Source organism: Oncorhynchus kisutch, linkage group LG7 (assembly GCF_002021735.2).
Source record: "Oncorhynchus kisutch isolate 150728-3 linkage group LG7, Okis_V2, whole genome shotgun sequence".
NCBI lineage: Eukaryota > Metazoa > Chordata > Actinopteri > Salmoniformes > Salmonidae > Oncorhynchus > Oncorhynchus kisutch.
In genome coordinates, this window is record NC_034180.2 from 18400308 (window position 1) to 18427587 (window position 27280).

Below are 27280 nucleotides of genomic sequence, written 5' to 3' on the forward strand. Positions count from 1 at the left end.
ATAAAATATTAGCCTACCGAGTAATCCTTTAAAATTAGTCAAATTAGTGCAAACCTTTAGGCTGGTGCTTTTTTTTTCTCCTCTCCCTATTAATGGTCAGTGGCAGTTCATTTGACTTGAAAGACAGGTATTTTATATTTTCCCTAAAAAAAATGTAGGCTCATACATGTTATTTATAACAGTTTGTACCATTTATTCTGATGTTTCAATACATCTAAAGCTAAACATTACTTCAGTCATCATCTGCATAAGCTATAATAATATTTTAAAAAAAGATAAAATAATGAAAAGCTCAGCTTTACAATATTTTCCACAAAGTCTTATGCAAATCTTTTGGTTACAGACAGATTGGATTTGGTGAAATAATACACTTTGAAATTGTTGATTGCATAATGTAACACAGCAAATAAGCATATATGATATACATTGGAATGTTCTATAATCAGGGGCTCCCTGGAATGGCACCTTCCAACGGAGTATAGATGGCTGAGGAGGGTCTCTGAGGGTGAGGAGAGCACTGGGTCTGGGGTCCTTGTGTTATAGAGCTGGATGATGAAGAGGATGAGATGCATGAAGAGGATGAGCGAGGTGCCTGGTACCTGGGAATGAAGAAAAGGGTATACAGCTAAAACAAATGCATATAAAATTATGAAATTCATGGCTCTAAATGCTGCCAATTATTAGTAAAGTCGGAAAGACTAATCAGATAATAGTTAATCAGCCAATTCTGTAGCAACTCTAATAGAGTCCTCCTCTGCAGGTTAAACTCAACAGGTTACTACAGGTACTGTAACTCACCAGGATCGTGACTTCCGGACCCTTCCTGATGCAGTGGTCCTGTCCCTGAAGGGGACGTTGACTAGCAGGTCTCTCCTGGGGCTACCGGGACCTCCAAAGGCCTGCTCCAGGTGTGCTCCATTAAGGTTGAGGTTGTACATGGTGGGTGGGCTCATATCTAGCTCCAGGAGCATTACATTCTCAGCCTATAGGAATAAGGAATGAGAGAGAAAGAGAGAGGAAGTTTAATGTAATGGACGGTGACAATGGAAAGCATCTGCAATTGATGATTCAATAAAATGGGTGGAAATTGTGTTCTGGACATTAATCAGTACAGTATGTCAATGGACCTCAAGTATGAGAAAAGTATAATTTTTTTTATCATATACTGTCAAATACAACTGATTAAACATTTTCCATCTAGCACATGTAATACATTTAGCAAAATTACACTACACTAAATTTCAATCTCAAATATATATATTTCCATAGATACAAAACCTAGCACCAACCCACCCGGTATCTAGATTGAGCTCCTGTTGTGACAGCCATCTGTGCATATTGGCTGATAGGTCTCTTGTATCCCACCACAGAAGTGGGCCTTCGTTTCACCTGATAAGCCGATTTACTGCAATAAGATGTGTATGGGAGGAAAGACTAGTTTAGGAGTTATTTAAGGAGTTAAAAGAAAAGTATAGATAATATCATATTGTGACAAAGTAGTCCATTTTTTTATACTTTTCCAGGTAGAACTCTTTTGGGTTCCAGGTAGAACCCTTTAGAGTTACATGTAGAACCCTCTACATAGAGGGTTCTACATGTAACTCTAAAGGGTTCTACCTGGAACCAAAATGGTTCTACCTGGAACCAGAAAGGGTTCTTCAAAGGGCTCTCCAATGGGGACAGCCAAAGAACCTTTGTAGGTTCCTTTTTTTCTAAGAGTGTAGTATGGACTAGTGTAGACTGGGTGAACTCACTGACCTTTCTGAAGTAACAGAGGACCGAAACCTCCACTGGTCCTCCTCACTGTCAAAGTGAAGCCTGTTCATAATCTTGTTCTTTTCTTCAGGAGGGATGAAATTTTCAATTAAGAGATACCTGCAGGTAAAACATAAAAAATATTGTAAAAAGTGAGCCAAATTGGCATACTTGCATGTGTTGCATGCGTACTTGCATGATTACAGGTTATTAATACTCACTTGAACTTGAGTTCTCTGGTGAGTTCATTCTGTGTCTGCTCAAGCTCCTGTCTGGTTACTACATGCTCATCAATGACGTCCCCAATCTCAGCCTTCACCAACTGCAGCTTGGCATACAACTGGATCAACGAGAGAGGAAACACAATAGGAGAACGAAATAACTCCATTAAATATTAACATCCTTATCAAAATACCTGGAATTAGGAAATAGAATTGTGTCTCAAATCAGTTCAAATTAAACATGAGGTCATAATAATGATCCTACAGTAGATGGGCTTTATGTATATGAGGCGGCAGGGTAGCCTAGTGGTTAGAGCGTTGGACTAGTAACCGGAAGGTTGCAAGTTAAAACCCCCGAGCTGACAAGGTACAAATCTGTCGTTCTGCCCATGAACAGGCAGTTATTGAAAATAAGCATTTGTTCTTAAAAGACTTGCCTAGTTAAATAAAGGTAAAATTAAATATGGAAGGATTGGTTAGTCATCTGTTTTACCCTTTTCAGCTTCTTGGTCTTGAGATCCACCTCCTGCTGCAGGGAGGAGAAGGTCTCTCTCAGCTCTCCTGTCTCCTCATCCTGAGCCATCACCTGCTGCTGGATCTCTCTCTCCCGTCTTATCTAAATACAAATAAAAATGACTTTTATTCCAAAGGAAATTCCTTTGTGGAGTCATGGTTCATTCATGCAAACCCAATACAGCTAGGCCTAGCCTACACTCAAATAATATGAGATAAAAAAAATAAAAAAATACAAAAAAAAAAAAAAAAGATATATATATATATATATAGCCATTCTCCATGATGCTGACCAAAATCTAAGATATGTGAACACAGAGAAAAAAAACAATGCATAAACCTGGATGCACATTGAGAAATATAATATTATATAGAATTAACCACTTGCAACATGGTCATTACATACAGCAATATTTCCGATATACTAGAGGGATAGTCTAGTTGTTTTGTGTCTTCGCCACAACTCCCCCAATCTATCATAGCCTATGGGTTTGTAGACGATCTCTCACCTGCTCTGCAATCTCCTGCCTCTTCAATTCCAGCATCTTCTGTTGCTCATTAGTGTGGTCAATAATGTTCTTTCCCCCAGCCAATATTTTGCTCTCCATTGCCTGGAGGGAAAGACACGTGGTAATATGGATAATTGATTATTGGAAAGACTGATGCTCTGTATCATGACCAATGAATCATTGCTCATATTAAACATACCACAATGCACTATTGTCTCATATACAGAAACAGAGTAAATAATAATATATTTATTGTCACCTTATATTTCTCAATAATCTTTCCCATGGATTCCTGTTCCTTCTGCATGTGGTCCATCATCCTTTCATTTTCCATCTGCTCCTTCTCACCAAATGGCTTCCATTTCTCTCTGGCCCCTGGGCTGCTATGGGCGCTGGTGGGAAGAAGCTTTTTGGGGTTATCCTCCACAGATCTAAATCTATGTATCGGTATCGTGGATGTAACAACTTTTTGGGAACGGCCCTCTACAGAGTTATCCATGGATTTGAATCTACTTATCGCTATACTTCTTTCCTCCTCTTTCTTCCTCTTGCTTTCCTGTTCTTCCTTTATATAGTATTTTGCATTCCACTCCCATTCTGCTTCCAGAGCCTTCCACAGTTCCGCATCCTTTTCTCTGTGGGCTACATCCTCCACAATCATACTTTTAGTCAGTCTTCTGCTATTCCTTCTCCTCCTCCTTTCCTTTGCCAGCATCCCTCGCTCCTCCAGTTGGGCCTTCAGGCGGGTGATCTCCTCCTGAAACTCTCTCAGCAGAGCATCCTTTGGATCCTCATTGATCTTGGGTTTGTTCTTTATATTTTTAGCCCTGTCAGCGTACCTCAGGGTCGTTAGGGATTCTTCATAGTTCTTGGACGCTGGTCCCAGAGTGGCTACCATGACCGTCTTTGCATTGCCACCTAGTGAATCCTGGAGCAGGCGGGTAAGTTTAGAGTCCCTGTAAGGGATGTGTGTGCTCTTCCCATCCACCAGAGCGGAGATGACATTACCCAGTGCTGAGAGGGACAGGTTGATTTTAGTGGCCTCTTTCAGGCGTTCCCCATTAGCACCTGTCTTTCTCTGACGTTCGCTGCCAGCCAGGTCAACCATGTTCAGCTTCCCAACCCGTATGTGGTCCTCTCCATCTGCACCTTTCTCACTGCACTCCACCGTGATCATGAAGATGGCATGGGACCGCGAGCTGCGTTCGTTCATATTGGTGAACCCCACAGACCTGGACTGGTCTCCTATGTTCATGACATGTTCGATCTCTGTGACATTCTTGCTGACAACCGAAGACAGGTCTTTGACATAGACACCTGAATCTGGGTTTTCTTTGAGGTCTAGTTTCTTGTTGTTGTCCTTACATAACAGATCCCTGACCTCCTCCCGATAGATCTCTAGATAGGATGCCCTCACTAAATATTGCTGATTCTGAGACCTGGAGATCTGTGTAAAAATGTGGTTAAATGAATTTGGGATGATCCCTCTCTCATTGTCTGTGGGCATACCTAGCATGGTGAAGGTTTTACCGGTCCCAGTTTGCCCATAAGCTAATATGGTCCCGTTGAATCCTTGCAACACGGAGTCCACAAGGGGTCTAACTGTGTCGTCATAAATATCGCTCTGTTTCGACTCAGAGTCGTAGACTGCATCAAAGGTGAACGATTTCATGGGTTCTTCAGGTGACGCCCTTGGGTTCCTCAATGTGATCTGCCCCAGTTTTGTATTCACCTCCAATATGTTATCGTTGTCCATCGTCTCCTCTCTCCTGTTGAATGGGCGGCATCGCACGACCACCTTCACAGCCTCGCACTGTCTCGACATATTTATTCCTTCGATCCTTGACAGTAAAATTGATTTATCCGCAACACTTCCACCGTATACGTCGCTAATCGCGCATCAAGGAGATTACACGTCTCGCACCGCAGCTCCGCTGAGCAATACTCAGGTACACCAATTCATGTCATTCGCAGAAAATGTTAACATTCTGTAATCGGACACACCTAATAACACGGACATACCCTGCGTAGCCTACGTGTTTTATCTCCAAATCTGAGGAATATCCTCCTTGATCCTGACAATGATAACTGTCTCCACCATTCTCAAACGGCATGCACCGCACCAAGGCTTCATGGTACAAAGGATGCTGCGCCACCACGGCTGGAAAATACCGCCGTCGGCCAGCCCTGCCCAACCCTGTATACGTCCCCAGTCCCCCGGTACACACCCTCCGCCCTGCTGCAGACAATAGGAACAAGGCATGTGACTAACACAACGAATTGGATTATAGGGGCAATCAGCAGTTGCTACATACATTTTTTGGACTTAAATTGAAATGTACCCATTGATTCGTCAAGAATATAACTTCAATTCCTCATGAGCTTAGTTCAAATGTTCTAACATCTGAACCCAAAACATAAGCTTGTTTTACTCCAATGTCTGTAAACCAAGTAAATGTTAACAAACATCATATAACCTCAAACAACGGTTAAAACAATCATTTAATGGATGGCCAGCCCTTGCATCACAGCTCTGCCTGTGAATTGGAAAGTGGTTACTTTTCTCCAGCCTCAGCCCTCTGCTTTTTACCCGAAACAGGGGTGGGAAGGACACGTTGTTTCTACTGCCGATTGCCGCCTTAAATCAAAATCTTGTAACTAAGTGTAGCCTAATGCAATTCTTTAATACATGTGATCAAAATAGGCCTAGTAAACAAATGACCCATTTAGCCCAATCTGATTTTCATTCATTGAAAAACAAAGAATATACATAGGCCTACACATTTGACTTTAGCATGATTATTTATTAATTTACTGACTCTAAATATTCATACAATCACTGCCCAAACCATGGAATAAAGACCTTGATAAATGTATATAAAAAAAATACATATGAAAATGTTTACCTCATTAGTAGATGACAATCAATAAAACATGAACAAGCCAAGAAGTGTAGGACAAGACCAGTCACTCATAGACCAGGGCCCCATAGGGCTGTGATCAAAAGTTGTGCACTACATTGGGAATATGTTGCCATTTGGGATGTAGCCATGAATTTCATTTGCATTGTGAGAAGATTAAGATTCCCCTTGGGTCTACTCCTGCCTCAGATGGATATTACAGTAGAATATTATCAAAAAGGAAACTGTCAAATGTTCAGAAAATACAAAAAAAACAACCAAACCATAAAAAATAGATTCCTGTTAGTCATGAATTCTGAAATCTCTGACTACAACTTGAAAACATTTATTTTGTTTAGTGATTTGTAAAAACAGGCCACTTTCATGATTTCTCTTCTGCAACCCAAACTTTAACTTAAAGGGATAGTTCAGAATTTTGGCAATGAAGCCCTTTATCAATGTCCCCAAAGTCCGATGAACTCGTGGATAGAATTTGTACGTCTCTGCGTCCAGAATGAGGGAAGTTAGAGGTAGTTTCGCGAGCCAATGCTAACTAGCGTTAGCTTACAATCAGTCTTTGCTCGAAAATAGTTTGCATATGGTTTTCAAGAGTTAATCTGACTCTGGGGAAGGAGATAAAGGGTTTCATTGCCGAACCATCTCTTTAAACTCAGGGCTTATTTCTTTAACAGACAAATATACGGCCTAGGCCCATTCTAATGGCAGCCTGCTATTAGGTGGTAGTGATACATGGTGATGAGGAAAGTCACTTGTGGAATCTCTTGCTGGAGTCCTTGGCGTGATCCAGCAGTAGCTGACAGGGGGTAAAGTGGTTACCGTAAACCTCCTCATACCTCCTCATCTTCTCTACTAGCTTGTTGGCACCAAAGGTATCCACAAACCGGAAAGGACCTGAACAGAGAAGGTTTAAAGAGAAGGTTGATAGTAGGATAGTAGGATTCCTTTTAAAAGAGTCATCCCATGATGAAAGCATTTTATAATAATATAGGCATATCTGATAGCTCAGTCTGAAATACTCAAAGGTATTGAAGGTCAAAGAGAAGGTACACTCCTAATTGTAGCACAACAAAAGGCTATCTGCCTACTGTTAAACCTGAAAAGAGTTCAACACCACATACAACACTAAACTGGTTGATGCTCATGTCATGTGATCACCGTGTGTGTGTGGCTCAGTTGGTAAAAGCATGGTGCTAGGTAATGTGTTCAATTCCAACAGGGATTAGATACACATACTAAACATGTACACACTCACTGTACTATAAGTGGTATATAGCATAGTATAAAGCAGGAATATTCAAATCTAGACCCCGAGTTCAGTTCCACTGCTGATTTTCATTCTTGTCCTTTTAGTCAGGGACTGATTTAGACCTGGGACACTAATTTGGGGGCAGTTAATTATCAGAATTAATTATATAGAACAGAAAACCAGCAGTACTCTGTCCGGACCGTCAGGCTCATAACATATGAATACCCCTGGTATGGAGTGAACACCCACCTCCAAGGCAAGGGGGGAATCCCAGACCAAACACAGCTCCTATGTCTCCCTCCACAGGGCCGTTCAGGATCCCCTCCTGCAGACACATAACTGCTTCGTTGACGAACCGAGAGACCAGACGGTACTGGACATCAGAGTCTGAAGACCTGGAGAGAGAAGATACAGACAGGGTTAAGTGGTGGTGTGTATGATCCTATATGGCTCCGTTGGTAACAGCTAGCAAATGCAAAAGGTTAAAAAAAAATGTTTTTAAATTCATGCATTCAATGTACTTTAACTTGCTTTAGAGGAGACATTTCCCCAGTGGTTACTACTCACACTAACGGATTTGGTGTCAGTTTATATTTCTCCAAGACGTCTTCAATATCGGGGTTGACGTCTTTGCTTTTGAGTCCTGGCGTATAGACGTAGCAGCCCTTCCCTGATTTGCGGCCTGTTGATTAAATTAATTGGGTATGAGATATACCAATGATGATGACCATGCATTTCCCATTGTATCATTTGCCACTCTACATTTTTCTTCAATTCCACACGTCCTCGCTCTCCTTGCCTCCTCAAACCTCAAATGGACAACAATATTCAAAGTCCCTCCCCAACGCATCTTGAGAAAGAGGCAAGGTGAGAGGATGCAAAGAGTCAAGGAAATATTGATTAAGAAAAGAGTCTTCGTCTCGACGTCCTACAAACAAGATAATTTACCCTTGAATCCTTTCTCCACCATAGTCTTCAGCACCTCAACGTTTCCACCTCCGAACCTCGATCCGAATGCTTTGCCCAGGTCCTCAGCTACATGGGCAGCCACGTCAATGCCCACCTCGTCAGCCAGTGTAGCAGCGCCTACTGGGAACCCAAAGCCTGTGGTCAGGGCATCTAGCTTCTTGGGGTCAACTCCCTCCTGAGAACACACACAGCCCAACATACAGGTGAATCTTTTTTTATTGTTATTATTGGGACGCATGAAATACCCCCTCCAATTCAACATTGTATATGACAGAGTGTCCGTTTCCGAATACCCATACTTGCATCTTAAATAATAGGCTGTTTGAATATGAGGGGGGGAAAAAATGTGTTTTCACATTGTGATAATGAAGTATACTTTAAATGCCCTGATGTCATATTCATTTGGACTTTGACAACATGATCATCTGATATGGGGATGTGCTACCGAAATTAACCAATAACGTGAAACAACGCAATCGCGCTTTACAAATTCTCAGTATGCGAAAATGGAACGTTTTATAGTGCGTGAATAAATAAAATAATAAATTCAATGCACACTTCTACAATGCATTGGAAGAGGTGGGCTTCAAGTGATAGGGCCTAATTCTCTTCAAGTAGCTAAACAACCAAACTAGGCTACTTAAATTGGGAACATGCCAAATAGAGAAGCTTCTGCAGTGGTGTTCAAACAGTGGTGGAAAAAGGACCCAATTTTCATACTTGAGTAAAAGTAAAGACACCTTCAAAGAAAATGAGTCAAGTGAAAGTAACCCAGCAAAATACTACTTGAGGAATTTGGTTTGAAATATACTTAAGTATTAAAAGGTAAAAATCATTAAACATTTCTTATATTAAGCAAACCAGTCTCGATTTTTTTTATTTTTTTTTATGTATTTACAGATAGCCAGGGGCATAGTTTAACACTCAGACATAATTTACAAACAAAGCATTTGTGTTTAATGAGTCTGCCAGATCAGAGGCAGTAGGGATGAACAGGGATGTTCTCGATACGTGCGTGAATTAGTAAATTTTCCTGTCCGGCTAAACATTCAAAATGTAACATGTACTTTTGGGTGTCAGGAGAAAATGTGAGGAGTAAAGCCCAGGCTCTGTCACAGCCCGCCACGACCGGGAGGTCTATGGGGCGACGCACAATTGGCCTAGCGTCGTCCGAGTTAGGGAGGGTTTGGCCAGTAGGGATATCCTTGTCTCATTGCGCACTAGCAACTCCTGTGGCGGGCCGGGCGCAGTTCACGCTAACCATGTCGCCAGGTGCATGGTGTTTCCTCCGACACATTGGCTTTCGACCTTCTCTCTCTCCGAGGAGTTGTAGCGTTGAGACAAGACAGTAACTACTAATAATTGGATACCACGAAAAAGGGTCAAATAAATGAATATATATATATATATATATATATATATACCTATTTATATATGAATTTATTTGACCCATATATATATATATTTTTTTAAACTACTTAAGTAGTACTTTAACGTATTTTTACTTAAGTACTGTTCAAATGAAGAGCTGGCTTTGAATTTATTTATTTTTTGACCAAAGTGGATTTCTGTTTTCTCATTGAAAAGTGTTTCTTGGCCTTCCTCAGAGCTTTTAAAGTAATTACTAAACCATCTTTTGATTTCTGAATTTGTCGGTACCGGGGACTCGGTATGTGGATACGTTATTGATGTCATGTTAATCAGGCCTTTTGATTTCAACATATGGATTTATCTAGTTTTGTAAGCTAGGCTAACCATTTAATTATAGGGCGAATGTGATAGTCTGTCTATAACCAGCCTGAGAAGGTGTATAACCATTGCTATTCTATTCAGAGTTTAGAGAAATTAATCGAATTGCAAATGAGCTGTTATCAGGCTGGTTAATGCGATGCAGGTCTGTTCAATTTGGAAAAATCGACCTGCACTCGGCCCCGCCCCACCTACTAAAGCCAGTCAGGAGCCGCTACTGCGTTTTGGCCGTCGCATACCGCATACTTTCTACTAAATGGTACATGCTAAATAGTATGCGACGTACATAGTATGCAGATGAAGTATGTTGTACGCTACTATGGGCATTCGGACATGTCCGGTGTGTGTGTGTGTGTAATAACACTAACCTGTAGGAGTCTCACTGCCTCAGCTAACATAGGAGCAAGACACCTGGTGGTGTAGAACCCAGGTCCATCCTACAAATAACAACACAAATGATTATGGGCCCATGAAAAGCACACACATATGTATACAGTGGGGCAAAAAAGTATTTAGTCAGCCACCAATTGTGCAAGTTTTCCCACTTAAAAAGATGAGGCCTGTAATTTTCATCATAGGTACACTTCAACTATGACAGACAAAATGAGAAGAAAAAAAATCCTGAAAATCACATTGTAGGACTTTTTAATGAATTTATTTGCAAATTATGGTGGAAAATAAGTATTTGGTCAATAACAAAAGTTTCTCAATACTTTGTCGTATACCCTTTGTTGGCAATGACAGAGATCAAATGTTTTCTGTAAGTCTTCACAAGGTTTTCACACACTGTTGCTGGTATTTTGGCCCATTCCTCCATGCAGATCTCCTCTAGAGCAGTGATGTTTTGGGGCTGTTGCTGGGCAACACGGACTTTCAACTCCCTCCAAAGATTTTCTATGGGGTTGAGATCTGGAGACTGGCTAGGCCACTCCAGGACCTTGAAATGCTTCTTACGAAGCCACTCCTTCGTTGCCCGGGCGGTGTGTTTGGGATCATTGTCATGCTGAAAGACCCAGCCACGCTTCATCTTCAATGCCCTTGCTGATGGAAGGAGGTTTTCACTCAAAATCTCACGATACATGGCCCCATTCATTCTTTCCTTTACACGGATCAGTCGTCCTGGTCCCTTTGCAGAAAAACAGCCCCAAAGCATGATGTTTCCACCCCCATACTTCACAGTAGGTATGGTGTTCTTTGGATGCAACTCAGCATTCTTTGTTTTCCAAACACGACGAGTTGAGTTTTTACCAAAAAGTTATATTTTGGTTTCATCTGACCATATGACATTCTCCCAATGTTCTTCTGGATCATCCAAATGCTCTCTAGCAAACTTCAGACAGGCCTGGACATGTACTGGCTTAAGCAGGGGGACACGTCTGGCACTGCAGGATTTGAGTCCCTGGCGGTGTAGTGTGTTACTGATGGTAGGCTTTGTTACTTTGGTCCCAGCTCTCTGCAGGTCATTCACTAGGTCCCCCCGTATGGTTCTGGGATTTTTGCTCACCGTTCTTGTGATAATTTTGACCCCACGGGGTGAGATCTTGCGTGGAGCCCCAGATCGAGGGAGATTATCAGTGGTCTTGTATGTCTTCCATTTCCTAATAATTGCTCCCACAGTTGATTTCTTCAAACCAAGCTGCTTACCTATTGCAGATTCAGTCTTCCCATCCTGGTGCAGGTCTACAATTATGGACAGAGGAGCCTCTTAAAGAAGAAGTTACAGGTCTGTGAGAGCCAGAAATCTTGCTTGTTTGTAGGTGACCAAAAACTTATTTTCCACCTTAATTTGCAAAAAAATTGATAAAAAAATCCTACAATGTGATTTTCTAGATTTTTTCTTCTTCTCATTTGTCTGTCATAGTTGAAGTGTACCTATGATGAAAATTACAGGCCTCTCTCATCTTTTTAAGTGGGAGAACTTGCACAATTGGTGGCTGACTAAATACCTTTTTGCCCCACTGTATGTATGTATGTATGTATAAAAAATCCATATATTCGCATCATTATGCTTATCAACACGCTTAGGGAGAATACAGGAAGTAAGCAATGAGCAGAAGCTCACTCACCCCGACAACGATGATAACTTTGCCCTGCTTCAGGCCTACAGCTACAGCAGAGGCAGTGGTGTCTTTAGAGGTCTTATCTGTAGTGATGATCTCCAACAGCTGCATCTTGTCCACTGGAGAAAAGTAGTGCATGCCAATCACCTACACGATAGAAAATACAATACAACTTTATTTACATGTATCCATTATACAAAGAACCAACTCGTGCTTTTAAACAATCTAGAAACCTAATACTTCACAAATGACTTTGTAATTTCGATGACGGGTATTCGTATCAACATTTGAGCTTTTATAATAAACAAAATGTCTTTACAGTGTTACATATTAGTTTCTAGGGCACAACATGTGCTTCAAAAGCAGCTAGAATTTATATAGGCAGTATCTCAATCAATTTTCATGTGCTACCAATAAAAGGTTAATTTAAAACCTTGCATACAATACAGAAACAGAAGACAAGCTCCTGTCCCTATTGGCGGTACTGATTCAGACAAGGCTTACTCGTCCAAGGCTTGCTTACTTATACAGAGACTGCAACAACTTTTCTTTTGCTCTCACAGTACCCAGCCCCAACCACACAACACATGTAGAGAGGTTATTGTAGACAACGGGATCCATAAGGGACAGCCTTTTGTTAAACAGGAATGTTAACCCCATTGAACTCTTAAGTAAACATACCTTTTCTGGCCTAATGCTAGCAGCAGCGATATCTTTGATGGGGAGAGCAGACGTGTTGGTAGCAAATATACAGTGAGGGGGGATCACCTGCGATCAAACAAAAGTTCATTTAGAACAAACATCTTGTCCAATAAGAAATGCTTATTCGTGTTGTGAGAAAACGCTTTCTGTTCCGTGCCCTAATGAACACAGCGCTGATTTTAACATTCAGTGCTACTCACAGCTTCCACCTCCTTGATGACTCTGTGTTTGATGTTGAGGTCCTCAAACACAGCTTCTATGACCATGTCAGCCTTCTCAAAGCCGCTGTAGTCCAACTGGCCAGTTAGGCTGGCCAATGTGAAGTCCCTCTCAAATGACGTGATGGTTTTCTTTTTGGTTTTGTCATTGAGGCTGGTGAGGAAAGTGAGGGCAGGTTTATTCTCAGGACCTAGAACCAAATCTCGTGTGTGTCAGTTACTCGATTCACATTTTATGTCAGTCTGTCAAGAGTGATTAGGGCAGGTTCAACAACATTCATTTAGTCCCTTCAACAACTACAACTATGCTTTAAAGGGATAGGGAACCGGGTGACAGGTAGCCTACCATTTAAGTGCATTGGGACAGTAGTTTTTCACTAGGTGAAACATCTGTTGATGTGCCCAGGAAGGCTAATTGCTCATGTAAACGTAATAGTTCACCCAAATTACACATTGGTTTCCTTACCCTCTAAGCAGTCTATGGACAAGGTATGACAGCATTTCATGCTTTAGTTTAGTTTCCCTGGCACTATATCCACATGCTAACCATTTAGCATTTGTGGCACAAATCCCATTCAAGTCACGTGAAGGATACTAGCATTTTTCACATGTCCAAATCATCCAAAAGTATCTAAAATTGATTGTGAAGCTCAAGGTCAAATAATTTTAACATTATAAGTGAAAAATGCAAACATATGCCACAATTACTAAAACGTAAGCATGTGGAAACAGTGCCATGGAAACTATACCAAAGCATGGATTGCTGTCATACCTTGTCCATAGACTGCTTACAGAGTAGCGAAACCATGATGTAATTTTGGTGAACTATGGCCGGTTCCCCAGACACAGATTAAGCCTAGTCCTGTGCAAAAAAAAATTGAGAATCTCCAATAAAAATGCTTCTTAGTCCAAGACCAGACTTAATCTGTAGGAAACCATTTCTATGAGTTTTAACTGCAACCGTCCTGTCTGTGACCCCATATGCCAGACAACCAGGACATTGTGTAGCCGATGTAGAATCGATAGCTAGTTAGCAGTGACCTATCGCTCTCTGGTAAACCCACCCTTTGTAGACCTGCTGCTGGCCCCTGCTCAGGCCCTCCACGGTGGTGTCTTTCAGGACAGTGTGAATGCCCTTGTCCACAGTCACCTGGGCAATGCCTGCACCCATCAGACCTGCTCCCAAGATGGCCAGGTTCCTGGTAGATCAGGGATGAAGAAACACATGGTTAGAATACAATAGATTGAAATGATTGTCCACCAAGGAGGATTTTTGAAATTACTATATTTCCAGTTACCATGTTAACTCTTTACTAGGGCTGACCCCAATTAATCGACTGTTCAGTCATTAGGCTGTTGGTTGAACGAGATTTATTTATTTAGTATACACTACCGTTCAAAAGTTTGGGGTCACTTAGAAATGTCCTTGTTTTTGAAAGAAAAGCACATTTTTTGTCCATTAAAATGACATCAATTTAATCAGAAATAGTGTAGACATGGTTAATGTTGTAAATGACTTCTGTTGCTGGAAATGGCCAATTTTTTTTATTGAATATCTACATAGGTGTACAGTGGCCCACTATCAGCAACCATCACTCCTGTGTTCTAATGGCACATTGTGTTAGCTAATCGAAGTTCATCATTTTTAAAAGGCTAATTGATCATTAGAAAACCCTTTTGCAATTATGTTAGCACAGCTGGAAACACTTGTTCTGATTAAAGAAGCAATAAAACTGGCCATCTTTAGACTAGTTGAGTATCAGCATTTGTGGGTTCGATTACAGGATCAAAATGGCCAGAAACAAAGAACGTTCTCAAACTCGTCAGTCTATTCTTGTTCTGAGAAATGAAGGCTATTTCATGCGAGAAATTGCCAAGAAACTGAAGATCTCGTACAACACTGTGTATTACTCCCTTCACAGAACAGCGCAAACTGGCTCTAACCAGAATAGAAAGAGGAGTGGGAGGCCCCGGTGCACAACTGAGCAAGAGGACAAGTACATTAGTGTCTAGTTTGAGAAACAGATGCCTCACAAGTCCTTAACTGGCAGATTCATTAAATAGTACCCGCAAAACACTAGACTCAACATCAACATTGAAAAGACGACTCCGGGATGCTGGCCTTCTAGGCAGCGTTGCAAAGAAAAAGTCATATCTCAGACTGGCCAATAAGAAGAAAAGATTAAGATGGGCAAAAGAACAGACACAATGGACAGAGTGGCCAGCACAGTCACTGGATCTCAACCCTATTGAGCTGTTGTGGAAGCAGCTTGACCGTATGGTATGTAAGAAGTGCCCATCAAGCCAATCCAACTTCTGGGAGGTGCTTCAGGAAGCATGGGGTGAAATCTCTTCAGATTACCTCAACAAATTGACAACTAGAATGCCAAAGGTCTGCAAGGCTGTAATTGCAAATGGATGATTCTTTGACAAAAGCGAAGTTTGAAGGACAGAATTATTTCAAATATAGTCTTGACTATATTTCCTATTAATTTTGCAACTCATTTCATGCATGTTTTCATGGAAAACACAGACATTTCTAAGTGACCCCAAACTTTTGAACGGTGGTAGTAATATATATATATATTTTAGTACCAGTCAAAAGTTGACACCTACTCATTCCAGGATTTTTCTTTTTAAATTTTTCTACATTGTAGAATAATAGCAAAGATATCAAAACAAGGAAATAACACATATGGAATCATGTACCAACTTAAAAAAGTGTTAAACAAATCTAAATATATTTTAGATTCTTCATCCTTGGCCTTCATGACAGCTTTGCACATTCTTGGCATTCTCTCAACAAATTTCATGAGGAACGCATTTCAATTAACAGGTGTGCCTTGTTAAAAGTTAATTTGTGGAATTTCTTTCCTTATGCGTTTGAGACAATCAGTTGTGTTGTGACAAGGTAGGAATGGTATACAGAAGATAGGGCTATTTGGTAAAATACCAAGTCCATATTATGGCAAGAACCGCTCAAATAAGAAAAGAGAAACGACAGTCCATCATTACTTTAAGACATGAAGGTCAGTCAATCCAGTAAATTTCAAGAACTTTGAAAGTTTCTTCAAGTGCAGTCGCAAAAAACCCATCAAGCACTATGATTAAACTGGCTCTCATGAGGACCGCCACAGGAAAGGAAAACCTAGAGTTACCTCTGCTGCAGAGGGTAAGTACATTAGAGTTACCAGCCTCAGAAATTGCATCCCAAACGAATGCTTCAGAGTTCAAGTAACAGACACATCAACTGTTCAGAGGAGACTGCGTGAATCAGGCCTTCGTGGTCAAATGGTGGGAAATAAACCACTACTAAAGGACATCAATAAGAAGAAGAGACTTGCTTGGGCCAAGAAACACGAGCAATGGACATTAGACTGGTGGAAATCTGTCCTTTGTTCTGATGAGTCCAAACTTGAGATTTTTGGTTCCAAACGCTGTCTCTTGGTGAGACGCAGAGTAGGTGAACAGACGATCTCCACATGTGTGGTTCCCACCGTAAAGCACAGAGGTGGTGTGATGGTGCTTTGCTGGTGACACGGATTTATTTAGAATTCAAGGCACACTTAACCAGCATGTCTACCACAGCATTCTACAGCGATACCCCATCCATCTGGTTTGCGCTTAGTGGGATTATCATTTGTTTTTCCAACAGGACAATGACCCAAAACACACCTCCAGGCTGTGTGAGGGCTATTTGACCAAGAAGGAGAGTGATGGGGGAGGGGTGTCAATGAAAAGTACAATAAATGTCAAATGCACATAAAATGGATTCAGTCTTATGTCAGATTAACATTTTGTCCTCCCCTTCAGTCGAATAATTTTCCAATCATCTCCAAACCATTGCTACCATGGTTATGCATTCCATATTTCTTCTGTAAGGAAAACTTATATTTCGCCCTATCCATATAGGCTAATTCCCACAAGTGTAAGGGGTTAAAGGTTAATGGCATGACCTATCAGCATAAATGTTTTGAGCTCCAGAGATCTCAGAGCTGCGTCTGATCAGTATTCTAATATTTGTAATACAATTTGCATTTCTCACTAATTAAAACCAAAATATAGCCATTTAACTAGTTTTGGGTCAAAGGTCATCACTTACTTCACAGGTCTCTCAGGGACTCCAAAGCGGTTCTTCTTGCATGCCACTTGGCCGTGGTAAAGGCCAATCAGCGCATTTGATTCAGAGGTCATTGCCAGTTTGCCAAAGTTCTGTAACAAAATAATAATTGTAAAATGTTTCATACAAAACCATTCATCTTATTGATAAGCACATTATGCATTTTTACAGTACTCATAATCAATCTAATCTAATTCAATGTATATTCTCTCACCTGTGCTTCTGCCAAATAGCCAGAATCTGGGCCCTGCTCCAAGCCAGCCTTCACACTCTGACGGGGGAGAAAGGGGAATGAGAAGTCCTAAGTGTCTTTTAAGAAAACCAAGGTGTGAGTGAACCCATTCTGGAGCTCTGCATCTACTTTCAAAAACAGCTGCCACTTCATATCATTATCTCACTAAAATCATCCTTATCATTATTGAATGATTATGTAGATGACAAATTCCTCCTACTTCAATGATTTTCAAGGGGGCAGGATACAGTCCCTTGCTCATCTTCATGACTTTGGCTGTGACAGTTTTGTAGATCTGTTGCCGCACAAACTCAATGCCCATTACATAATCTTGGACTTCTGCAGAGGAAGGAGTGAAAAGTAAAACAAGGTGATGGTAACATATGGCAAGGTTGGAAAACAACAACCATGAGAGGCCTACATTTCAAAAGCCTGCCTTTGTTTTATGTAGATTATATACAGAGGTGTGGCCAAATTCCCCATTTCTTCTAAATTAAGTTGAAATTTAAAAACTTATTGGATTTCCAACATTGCAGGACAAATTGTATTTTTGTCAACTTAAAAAGGAGCACTATGCAGAAATCGCTCTGCCATTTGCTAAAATTAGAATAATTTGCCTAACTTCAGTTTGTGACAAAACAAGCAAATATAATGTAGAGAATCGTTGTACCATCCTAAACCATTGTGAAATATATTTTCCATTACCAAAAATATTGTATATTCAGCTGTTTGAAGCTGGTGTACAAAACCAAAAGTAAAAGTTTCAAAAACTTTACTTAAGAACGGGAAGCATAGAAATAGTGCACATAGAAGAGATCATCAACTCTTCTTAAAACAGATCTAAAACTCACATTTCTATGTGAATTTGGTCCAGTTGCCCAAAATGTCACATATTGCAGCTTTTAGTTTACAATTTTGATTTAGAAAATAAAAACAATTGGCATGAACAAAATTGTTGGCATCCCAGAGCTAGCACTTGCTTCTATAGCCTTTGGAAAAGAGGCTCAGTGCTTCTCACATCCATTATTGAGTTTGCTCCACCCTTCTATTAGGAATTTGACCAATTATACAAAATTAGAGCTCTTTGGTAATACAGATCAGCTCCGTGATTAAAAAAATAATAATAATAATTTAAAAAGCATTTGTCTGCAGTCATGTCTTTACTTTTGGTTTTGTACACCAGCTTCAAACAGCTGAAAATACAATATTTGTGGTACCAAAAACTGATGAACAGGAAGCATAGAAATGGCACGCACAGAACAGATCTACTGCTTCTTAGACATGCTTTCAATGAGAATTACAGATCTGTAACTTGCATTTCTATGTTAATTTGGTGGTTAGAGCATTGGACTAGTAACCAAAAGGTTGCAAGTTCAAACCCCCGAGCTGACAAGGTACAAATCTGTCGTTCTGCCCCTGAACAGGCAGTTTACCCACTGTTCCTAGGCCGTCATTGAAAATAAGAATTTGTTCTTAACTGACTTGCCTAGTTAAATAAAGGTTAAAAAAATATATATAATTTCAGAGCGGTTTAGATGGTACAATGATTCTCTACACTTTGGTTGCTTGTTTTGTCATATACCTGAAATTAGGCGAACTGTTAAGAGTTTTAGCAATAAGGAAATGGCAGAGCGATTTCTGCATATTGCACCTTTAAGTTAACAAAAACATTGGTTCTGCAATGTTGAAAATCCAGTAACAAGTTGTGGATTTTTTTATTTCAATTTATTTGACAAGAAATAGAGAATTATTTAAGAAGGGTGCCAATATATTTGGCCACAACTGTATAGTAAGTCATTCTTGGCATGAGCCTTTGTTTTTGGGCTCTATACTAAGTGCCATGTATATCTACATTGTATTTGGGTCTAATACTTACTCTGCATCATGCCTTTCTCCTTGGTGAGAGAGATCTTCTTGTTGACTATTCCTTTGGCACACTGTATGGCAACCTCCTCCAAGTACTCAATGGTCCTCTCCTCTGGACTCTTTAATCCAGGTCCTGGAATATCAAAAGGGCATAAATTAGAAGCATTTAGATACCGGACCTGAAAGTACCTGACCCGTAAAAAAAAAGAATCTCAATGAACATTTCATCAATAAACATATATTTACTATAATATTGATTCAAATTAGGTGGGCGATTACTATACCTAGTGGGTCCACTAGCTGGTGGACCAGACCCATCTTCTTGGCTTTGTCTGCCCTGATGTTTCTTCCTGTCAGCATCATGTCAAAGGCACCGGGAATACCCACCTGAAGACAACATATTGATATTTATGACAACATTCCATTAAAAAAAATATTTTTTTTTTATCTGCTGAACACAAATCAAGAAAATCAAACACTGCTACAACAGGCAAAATCAGTGCTGCAAAGCTGATCAACTTAAGAATACTGAAGCCCTCTGCAGTTGTCAGTGTGCATACTGTAGCGACTATGATTTACTGTTGCATTGCACTAATATCACTCTGAAATACTATTGTAGTTCAAAAAGTTACTGTGCTATTCACGTACAGTTTATGGATTTATAAAGTATTTCCCCAGGTACTGACCATTTTAGGGAGTCTCTGTGTTCCACCAGCTCCAGGGAGAAGACCAAGCATCACCTCAGGAGTACCAAGGACAGTCTTTTTGCTCTTAGTAGCAACTCTATACTGACAGGCGATGGCAAACTAAACACACAACACATTAAACATTGCATTTAGAAAATAACAACTTGGGGAAAAAGGAATTAAACTCAAATTGGTCTTGTTAAATGAGAATAATTTAATTTGTTTTGATACGTAATACTGGAATAATATGATGTACTTTAGGACTTAATGTCTATATGTTATTGACCTTTGTCCCATCTATGTACATTTTGTATTCCTGATGCTCACGGCGATAAATCAATTTCCTTCCTGCCGGAACTGGAGCCTCTCAGTTTGACTGTTTCCCTCCGGAACCCATTTCCCAGGATCCAGTAGCTCTCGTGGCATGATTATTATTATTTTTGTTTGTTTGCAATGTAAAAATTCAAATAAAAGCAATCACAGTTCATTCAAGTTGACTTCTCTGTAGTTCTAAGAATTGATTTGGGTTGGCCGGACCGGGTTTATGGTTTGCACAACATTGTAGCCTAGAGACCAACTCGTGGCTCTTGCTGAGGTGAAAATAAGAAATTTGTTCTTAACTAACTTGCCTAGTTAAATAAAGGTGAGAGAGACCAGTCTTTCTAGGATCTCTCTCCCAGCTCTGATTAGACATAAGCCTGCAACTCATCTCTCCACTTTATTTTTTCCTTATTAGAATCATAGCTGTGGGAAGGGTGCTGCAGCACCACTGATAAATTGAAATACATTTGCCAAAGATATAGAATTACTGCTGTCTGTTCAGAAAGAAATGTAATAATTCAGAATACTACACCAGGAGTAGGCCTATAATATAGCCACGGAGAATTGAAAAAAAAGAAAAGAAAAAAGGTAATAATTTTATTAAATAGTCCAGCTGTGGATTGTGTGTAGCTCAGTCACAAGGAATGTCTACAGTCGTGAACGTGCGGCAAATCTGTCAGTGAACATCATGTAGGGAAAACAGGCCAATATTTCAAATAGAATCGCTAGGGGGGGGGGGACAGGTTAAAAAGCCAATGGATCCTGCTGAAAAGAGTCAGTGAAACTGGAAATCTTTTTTAGGACTATAATTTCCTCTTTATATTGTACAACATGTGTCGCCATACACCTAGGCCTATACTATTGATGGATTCAAGACAGGGTCGTTTTTTTATTGATCTCAGATTGTCAGTGTCAAAGTAGCCTGTCATTCGTGTGTTCCGGTACCTCAGAGCCCCCCAGGTCACCACCCTCTTGGACTTTTGGTTCCGTCATCTCCCCATTTCCAAATTAAGCACGGCTATTACAACAAAACAGTGTAATGGTAGCCACTTTGTTCACCTCTAAGCCTCCTCCTAAGCAGGGGCCATTGATGGCTGCAACAATAGGTTTGGGAGACTTTTCAATCCTCGCAAACATCTTCTGTCCCTCCTGAGAAAGCTTTGTGACCTCTTCTGAGGTGTTACAGGCCTGGATCATGCTGCAAAGGAGAGAAGAGGGAGTGTGTGTGGGGATAAGAGTTAGGGTTGCAAAGCTACCGTTAACTTAGAAAAGTTAGCGGAATCTTCGGTAATTTTGGTCATCTATAGTAACTTGGGTAATAGCGCTATTAATTACATAAATAAATCTCAGAGCGCTGTAAAGCAAAAAAAATTCAAAAACAAGCCATTTAAAAACAACAATCATGAGTAGATAGACGGTCAAGAGACTAAAGATTGATAAAGTTCATGGCTTGATTGATGTCAGCGGAGGGAGGTGGTCAAAGGATAAGCTGGGAGCAGACAGGCAGCACCATCCATGCAGTCTGTGGCTTTGTAGTAGAATTATTAAGTTAGAATTCCGTACTAGCAACTGGACTCGTAGCTAGCTACTCTTCACTACTGCCATAATGCAGCACACACTTGGGTGATGCTACAGCAGTCAAGAGACGCCAGAAAGACACCACACCTCAATAGTAACTCAGGAGTAGCCGTATAACATAGTCCACCATAGAGTCATGGCCATCTATGATATATATATACATACACACACACCACACACACACACACACACACACAAATACACTGCTCAAAAAAAATTAAGAGAACGCTTAAACAACACAATGTAACTCCAAGTCAATCACACTTATGTGAAATCAAACTGTCCACTTAGGAAGCAACACTGATTGACAATACATTTCACATGCTGTTGTGCAAATGGGATAGACAACAGGTGGAAATGATAGGCAATTAGCAAGACCCCCCCCAATTAAGGAGTGGTTCTGCAGGTGATAACCACAGACCACTTCTCAGTTCCTATGCTTCCTGGCTGATGTTTTGGTCACTTTTGAATGCTGGCGGTGCTTTCACTCTAGTGGTAGCATGAGACGGAGTCTACAACCCACACAAGTGGCTCAGGTAGTGCAGCTCATCCAGGAAGGCACATCAATGCGAGCTGTGGCAAGAAGGCTTGCTGTGTCTGTCAGCGTAGTGTCCAGAGCATGGAGGCGCTACCAGGAGACAGGCCAGTACATCAGGAGACGTGGAGGAGACCGTAGGAGGGCAACAACCCAGCAGCAGGACCGCTACCTCCGCCTTTGTGCAAGGAGGAGCAGGAGGAGCACTGCCAGAGCCCTGCAAAATTACCTCCAGCAGGCCACAAATGTGCATGTGTCTGCTCAAACGGTCAGAAACAGACTCCATGAGGGTGGTATGAGGGCCCGACATCCACAGGTGGGGGGGTTGTGCTTACACCGTGCAGGACGTTTGGCATTTGCCAGAGAACACCAAGATTGGCAAATTCGCCACTGGCGCCCTGTGCTCTTCACAGATGAAAGCAGGTTCACACTGAGCACGTGACAGAGTCTGGAGACGCCGTGGAGAACGTTCTGCTGCCTGCAACATCCTCCAGCATGACCGGTTTGGCGGTGGGTCAGTCATGGTGTGGGGTGGCATTTCTTTGGGGGGCCACACAGCCCTCCATGTGCTCGCCAGAGGTAGCCTGACTGCCATTAGGTACCGAGATGAGATCCTCAGACCCCTTGTGAGACCATATGCTGGTGCGGTTGGCCCTGGGTTCCTCCTAATGCAAGACAATGCTAGACCTCATGTGGCTGGAGTGTGTCAGCAGTTTCTGCAAGAGGAAGGCATTGATGCTATGGACTGGCCCGCCCGTTCCCCAGACCTGAATCCAATTGAGCACATCTGGGACATCATGTCTCGCTCCATCCACCAACGCCACACCAGACTGTCCAAGAGTTGGCAGATGCTTTAGTCCAGGTCTAGGAGGAGATCCCTCAGGAGACCATCCGCCACCTCATCAGGAGCATGCCCAGGCACGTGGAGGCCACACACACACTACTGAGCCTCATTTTAAGGACATTACATCAAAGTTGGATCAGCCTGTAGTGTGGTTTTCCACTTTAAATTTTGTGTGAGACTCCAAATTCAGACCTCCATGGGTTGATAAATTTGATTTCCATTGATCATTTTTACGTGATTTTTGTTGTCAGCACATTCAACTATGTAAAGAAAAAAAGTATTTAATAAGAATATTTCATTCATTCAGATCTAGGATGTGTTATTTTAGTGTTCCCTTTATTTTTTTGAGCAGTGTATATACAGTACCAGTACATACAGTACCAGTCAAAAGTTAGGACACACCTACTCATTCAAGGATTTCTCTTTATTTTTTACAATTTTCTACATTGTAGAAAAATAGTAAAGACATCAAAACTATGAAATAACATATGGAATCATGTAGTAACCAAAAACAAAAAAAGTGTTAAACAAATGAAAGTAGCCACCCTTTTCTTTGATGACAGCTTTGCACACTCCTAGCATTCTCTCAACCAGCTTCACCTGGAATGCTTTTCCAACAGTCTTGGAGTTCCCACATCTGATGCAACACTCCATCACTCACCTTCTTGGTCAAATAGCCCTTACACAGCCTGGATGTGTTATTTGGGTCATTGTCCTGTTGAAAAACAAGTGATAGGGCAAACCAGATGGGATGGCGTTTTGCTACAGAATGCTGTGGTAGTCATGCTGGTTAAGTGTGTGACTTATTTAGAATTCAAGGCAGACAATGTCATCAGCAAAGCACCCCTACACCATCAGACCTCCTCCTCCATGATTCACAGTAGAACCTCTTTTTTTAATTTATCAGTTATTTTCCCAGGTAAGTTGACTGAGAACACGTTCTCATTTACAGCAACGACCTGAGGAATAGTTACAGGGGAGAGGAGGGGGATGAATGAGCCAATTGTAAACTGGGGATTATTAGGTGACTTGAGGCTCAAATTGGGAATTTAGCCAGGACACCGGGGTTAACACCCCTACTCTTACGATAAGTGCCATGGGATCTTTAATGACCTCAGAGAGTCAGGACACCCATTTAAAGTCCCACCCGAAAGAGTGCACTACACTGGGCAGTGTCCCAAATCACTGCCCTGGGGCATTGGGATATTTTTTAGACCAGAGGAAAGAGTGCCTCCTACTGGCCCTCCAACACCACTTCCAGCAGCATCTGGTCTCCCATCCAGGGACTGACCAGGACCAACCCTTCAGAAGCAAGCAAGCAGTGGTATGCAGGGTGGTATGCTGCTGGCAGAGATCATATGCGGAGATCATCCGCTCACCTACTCTGCGTCTCACAAAGATACAGCAGTTCGAACCAAATATCTCAGATTTGGACTCCAGACCAAAGGACAGATTTCCACCGGCCTAATGTCCATTGCACGTGTTTCTTGGCCCAAGCAAGTCTCTTCTTATTATTGGTGTCCTTCAGTAGGTTTCTTTGCAGCAATTTGATAATGAATGCCTGACCCACGCAGTCTACTCTGAACAGTTGATGTTGAGATGCATCTGTTACTCTGTAAAGCATTTATTTGGGCTGCAATTTCTGAAGCTGGTCACTAACTTATCCTGTGCAGCAGAGGTAACTCTGGGTCTTCCTTTCCTGTGGCGGTCCTCATGGGAGCCGGTTTCATCATAGCGCTTGATGGTTTTTGCAACTGCACTTGAAGAAACTTATTGAAATTTACCGGATTGACTGACCTTCATGTCTTAAAGTAATGATGGACTGTCGTTTCTCTTTGCTTATTTGAGCTGTTCTTGCCATAATATGGACTTGGTCTTTTTCCAAATAGGGCTATCTTCTGTACACCACCCCTACCTTGTCACAACGCAACAGATTGGATCAAATGCATTAGGAAGGAAAATAAATGACACTTTTAACAAGGCACACCTGTTAATTGAAATGCATTCCAGGTGACTACCTCATGCAACTTACTATTAGGAAGGTGTTCTTAATTACAGACACCTGTGATAATCTGAAGTATTCAAAAAGGCCAATAGATGTCATCTGGTGAAAATAAAAAGGTATGCTAACCAAAATTCTTAGTTACCTGGAAAACTGACAGTTTCAAGTAATATACCCTTCCTTAGCAACCCTAATCACAACACTTAGAACCTAGTACCCAAGAACCTTGCATAGTGCTGAAATACTTTATGCTAGACTAAAATGCAACATTTTCAATATTGTGTAGGCCTAGGTATCAGAACATCAAACAAGAATGAGTTCAGCATTTTGAGTACACAGCATGTAGGCCTAGGTGTCACCAAAGCTAATATTTTCTATAATATAATGTGAAAGGTGTGACTGACTTGATGTCAGCTCCTGCAATGAAGCAACCAGGCTTGGAGGAGATGAGGACAGCACTCTGGACTGCATCGTTGGCCAAGACCTCATTAAATACTTCTATCATCTCATTCTGCATTTGAACCGACAGAGTGTTGACCTGCAGACACAAAAGACAGATTCAGATTTCAGTCTCATGCATGAATTGAAAAATGTAAAGGAAGATGCAATCATCTTTATGTAAATTACTTTGGAAGTTGGGTCATTCATCCGAATAACTGCCACATCCTCTTTGACTTCATAGTTGACATGGGTTCGGGCTGTGCAAAGAGAGCGAATATCTCAAAAATATATCAAATTAACAAACTCCATACTTTTATTAGGCTAATCAAATCTAGTTAATATCCCACTAACCAGTCTTTCAACTTACCTGACATAGCAGGTGCAACTGAAAAGGTACGACATGAGATATCTAAAAATATAAAAAAGAAAAGGGTTACATTTAATTCAGCTAGTTACAAAAGATAACAAGAAAACATACAGCTATCTATCTTAGGTGATACATGTGTCTCTGTATGGGAAGTAAAGTAAGGCAAAACTTTATTTATTCTCAGCCTGGGGGTGAGATAACTCCCATTTAGTGTTGATGAGACTCATGGTGGGAGGGACATGTCTCCCCCCCCCCCCCCCCCCCCAAGTTCTGAGCAACATTTATTTACATTTTTTATTGATGGACATAAGACTAAAAACAAGGAAATCAGCTCCAATCCATTTTTATTTTAAAAATCTGTTCCAAAGTATTCCCACGCATAATAGAGATACATGATCATATACAAATGTAAGGTTTTAAATTGTTACATTTTAGTCATAATATTATATCTGTTTGGGCTTGCAGTCAATATTTTATTTGTAATTTCTTCCTTGGAGGGCATAGGCCCACCCTCTTGGCAGCCAGGCCCACCCAGTGGAGAGCCAGCCCCAGCCAATTAGAATTTGTTTTGTTTTTTTCAGCTCATAAAACCAACACTATACATGTTGCTTTTATTATATATATATATATATATATATATTTATATTTTATTTTTATTAAACAGATTTCAGTGTAGATGATGATGATTGCCTGCCTGCTCTATGGTTTGACCTCAAGACACTGACCTCTCACCTAGATTCCCTAGCTACCACTCCATCAGTCAGGGACACGTTGATATTTTGTTAAACAATGAATGGCAAATGGAAGCGTTTATTGTAAAGTGTAGATGTGTTTAGACAACAAAATTGCAGGAAAAGTTTGACTTGACGATGAGTGAGTGATCATAGTTAGCTAGCCAACTAGGCTAACATTAGCCAGCTAACGTTAGCTAGTGAACTTCATTCATGTGACGAAGCTATCTAGCAAAGTAATTTGCTCAGGCGGTGAAAGTTTACTCAATTTAACGTGTTATCTTCATCTAAATGAATAACAAATAGGTATCTAAACCTAGAGGTGTCTAGTAACGTTTTGTTGCTGGAAAAACTCAATTAATTAGCTAACGTTAACTAGCTGCCAGAAGTATACCAGTGGTAGCTAGCTAGCCAGCCAAGTTAGCTGCATCTCCAGTAGAGACGCGTCGGGTTTCCAAAACATGGCTAAACCGTTGAAAGACAGTTGACTTTGGAATCAATTCCACACATTTCAACACAATTTTACCTGAGAGGACGTTGTATCTCTTTGCTGTAATTCTGGAGAGTGCACCCAGGGATCGAACACCAGCCATCTTGGGAGGTCAAGAACACCGAAACAAACGGACTCCTGACAACCGGAAGACGCATACTAAAGTGGGACAAAAATCTGCTGTGCCCCCTTGCAGACAGGCGA

General features: G+C 41.0%; 2 protein-coding genes across 2 annotated transcripts; both read right to left on the reverse strand.

The window, feature by feature from the left end:
- Positions 1–169: 169 nt before the first annotated feature.
- Positions 170–5207, reverse strand: LOC109894275 (kinesin-like protein KIF3B). The gene is made up of 8 exons (XM_020487657.2): positions 3258–5207; positions 2999–3100; positions 2470–2592; positions 1977–2095; positions 1759–1875; positions 1294–1405; positions 799–983; positions 170–599 (listed from the first exon to the last, which is right to left on the reverse strand). The coding sequence occupies exons 1-8, from the start codon at positions 4821–4823 to the stop codon at positions 443–445; spliced, it is 2481 nt and encodes an 826-aa protein (XP_020343246.1). The 5' UTR covers positions 4824–5207; the 3' UTR covers positions 170–442.
- A 574-nt stretch (positions 5208–5781) lies between these two features.
- hadhab (hydroxyacyl-CoA dehydrogenase trifunctional multienzyme complex subunit alpha b) lies at positions 5782–27280 on the reverse strand. The gene is made up of 20 exons (XM_020487658.2): positions 27113–27280; positions 25856–25897; positions 25675–25745; positions 25452–25585; positions 21148–21286; positions 19768–19887; positions 19366–19468; positions 19092–19214; positions 17436–17554; positions 17198–17254; positions 16966–17075; positions 13928–14062; positions 12846–13017; positions 12625–12711; positions 11950–12090; positions 10252–10320; positions 8114–8309; positions 7733–7847; positions 7415–7560; positions 5782–6810 (listed from the first exon to the last, which is right to left on the reverse strand). The coding sequence occupies exons 1-20, from the start codon at positions 27177–27179 to the stop codon at positions 6665–6667; spliced, it is 2292 nt and encodes a 763-aa protein (XP_020343247.1). The 5' UTR covers positions 27180–27280; the 3' UTR covers positions 5782–6664.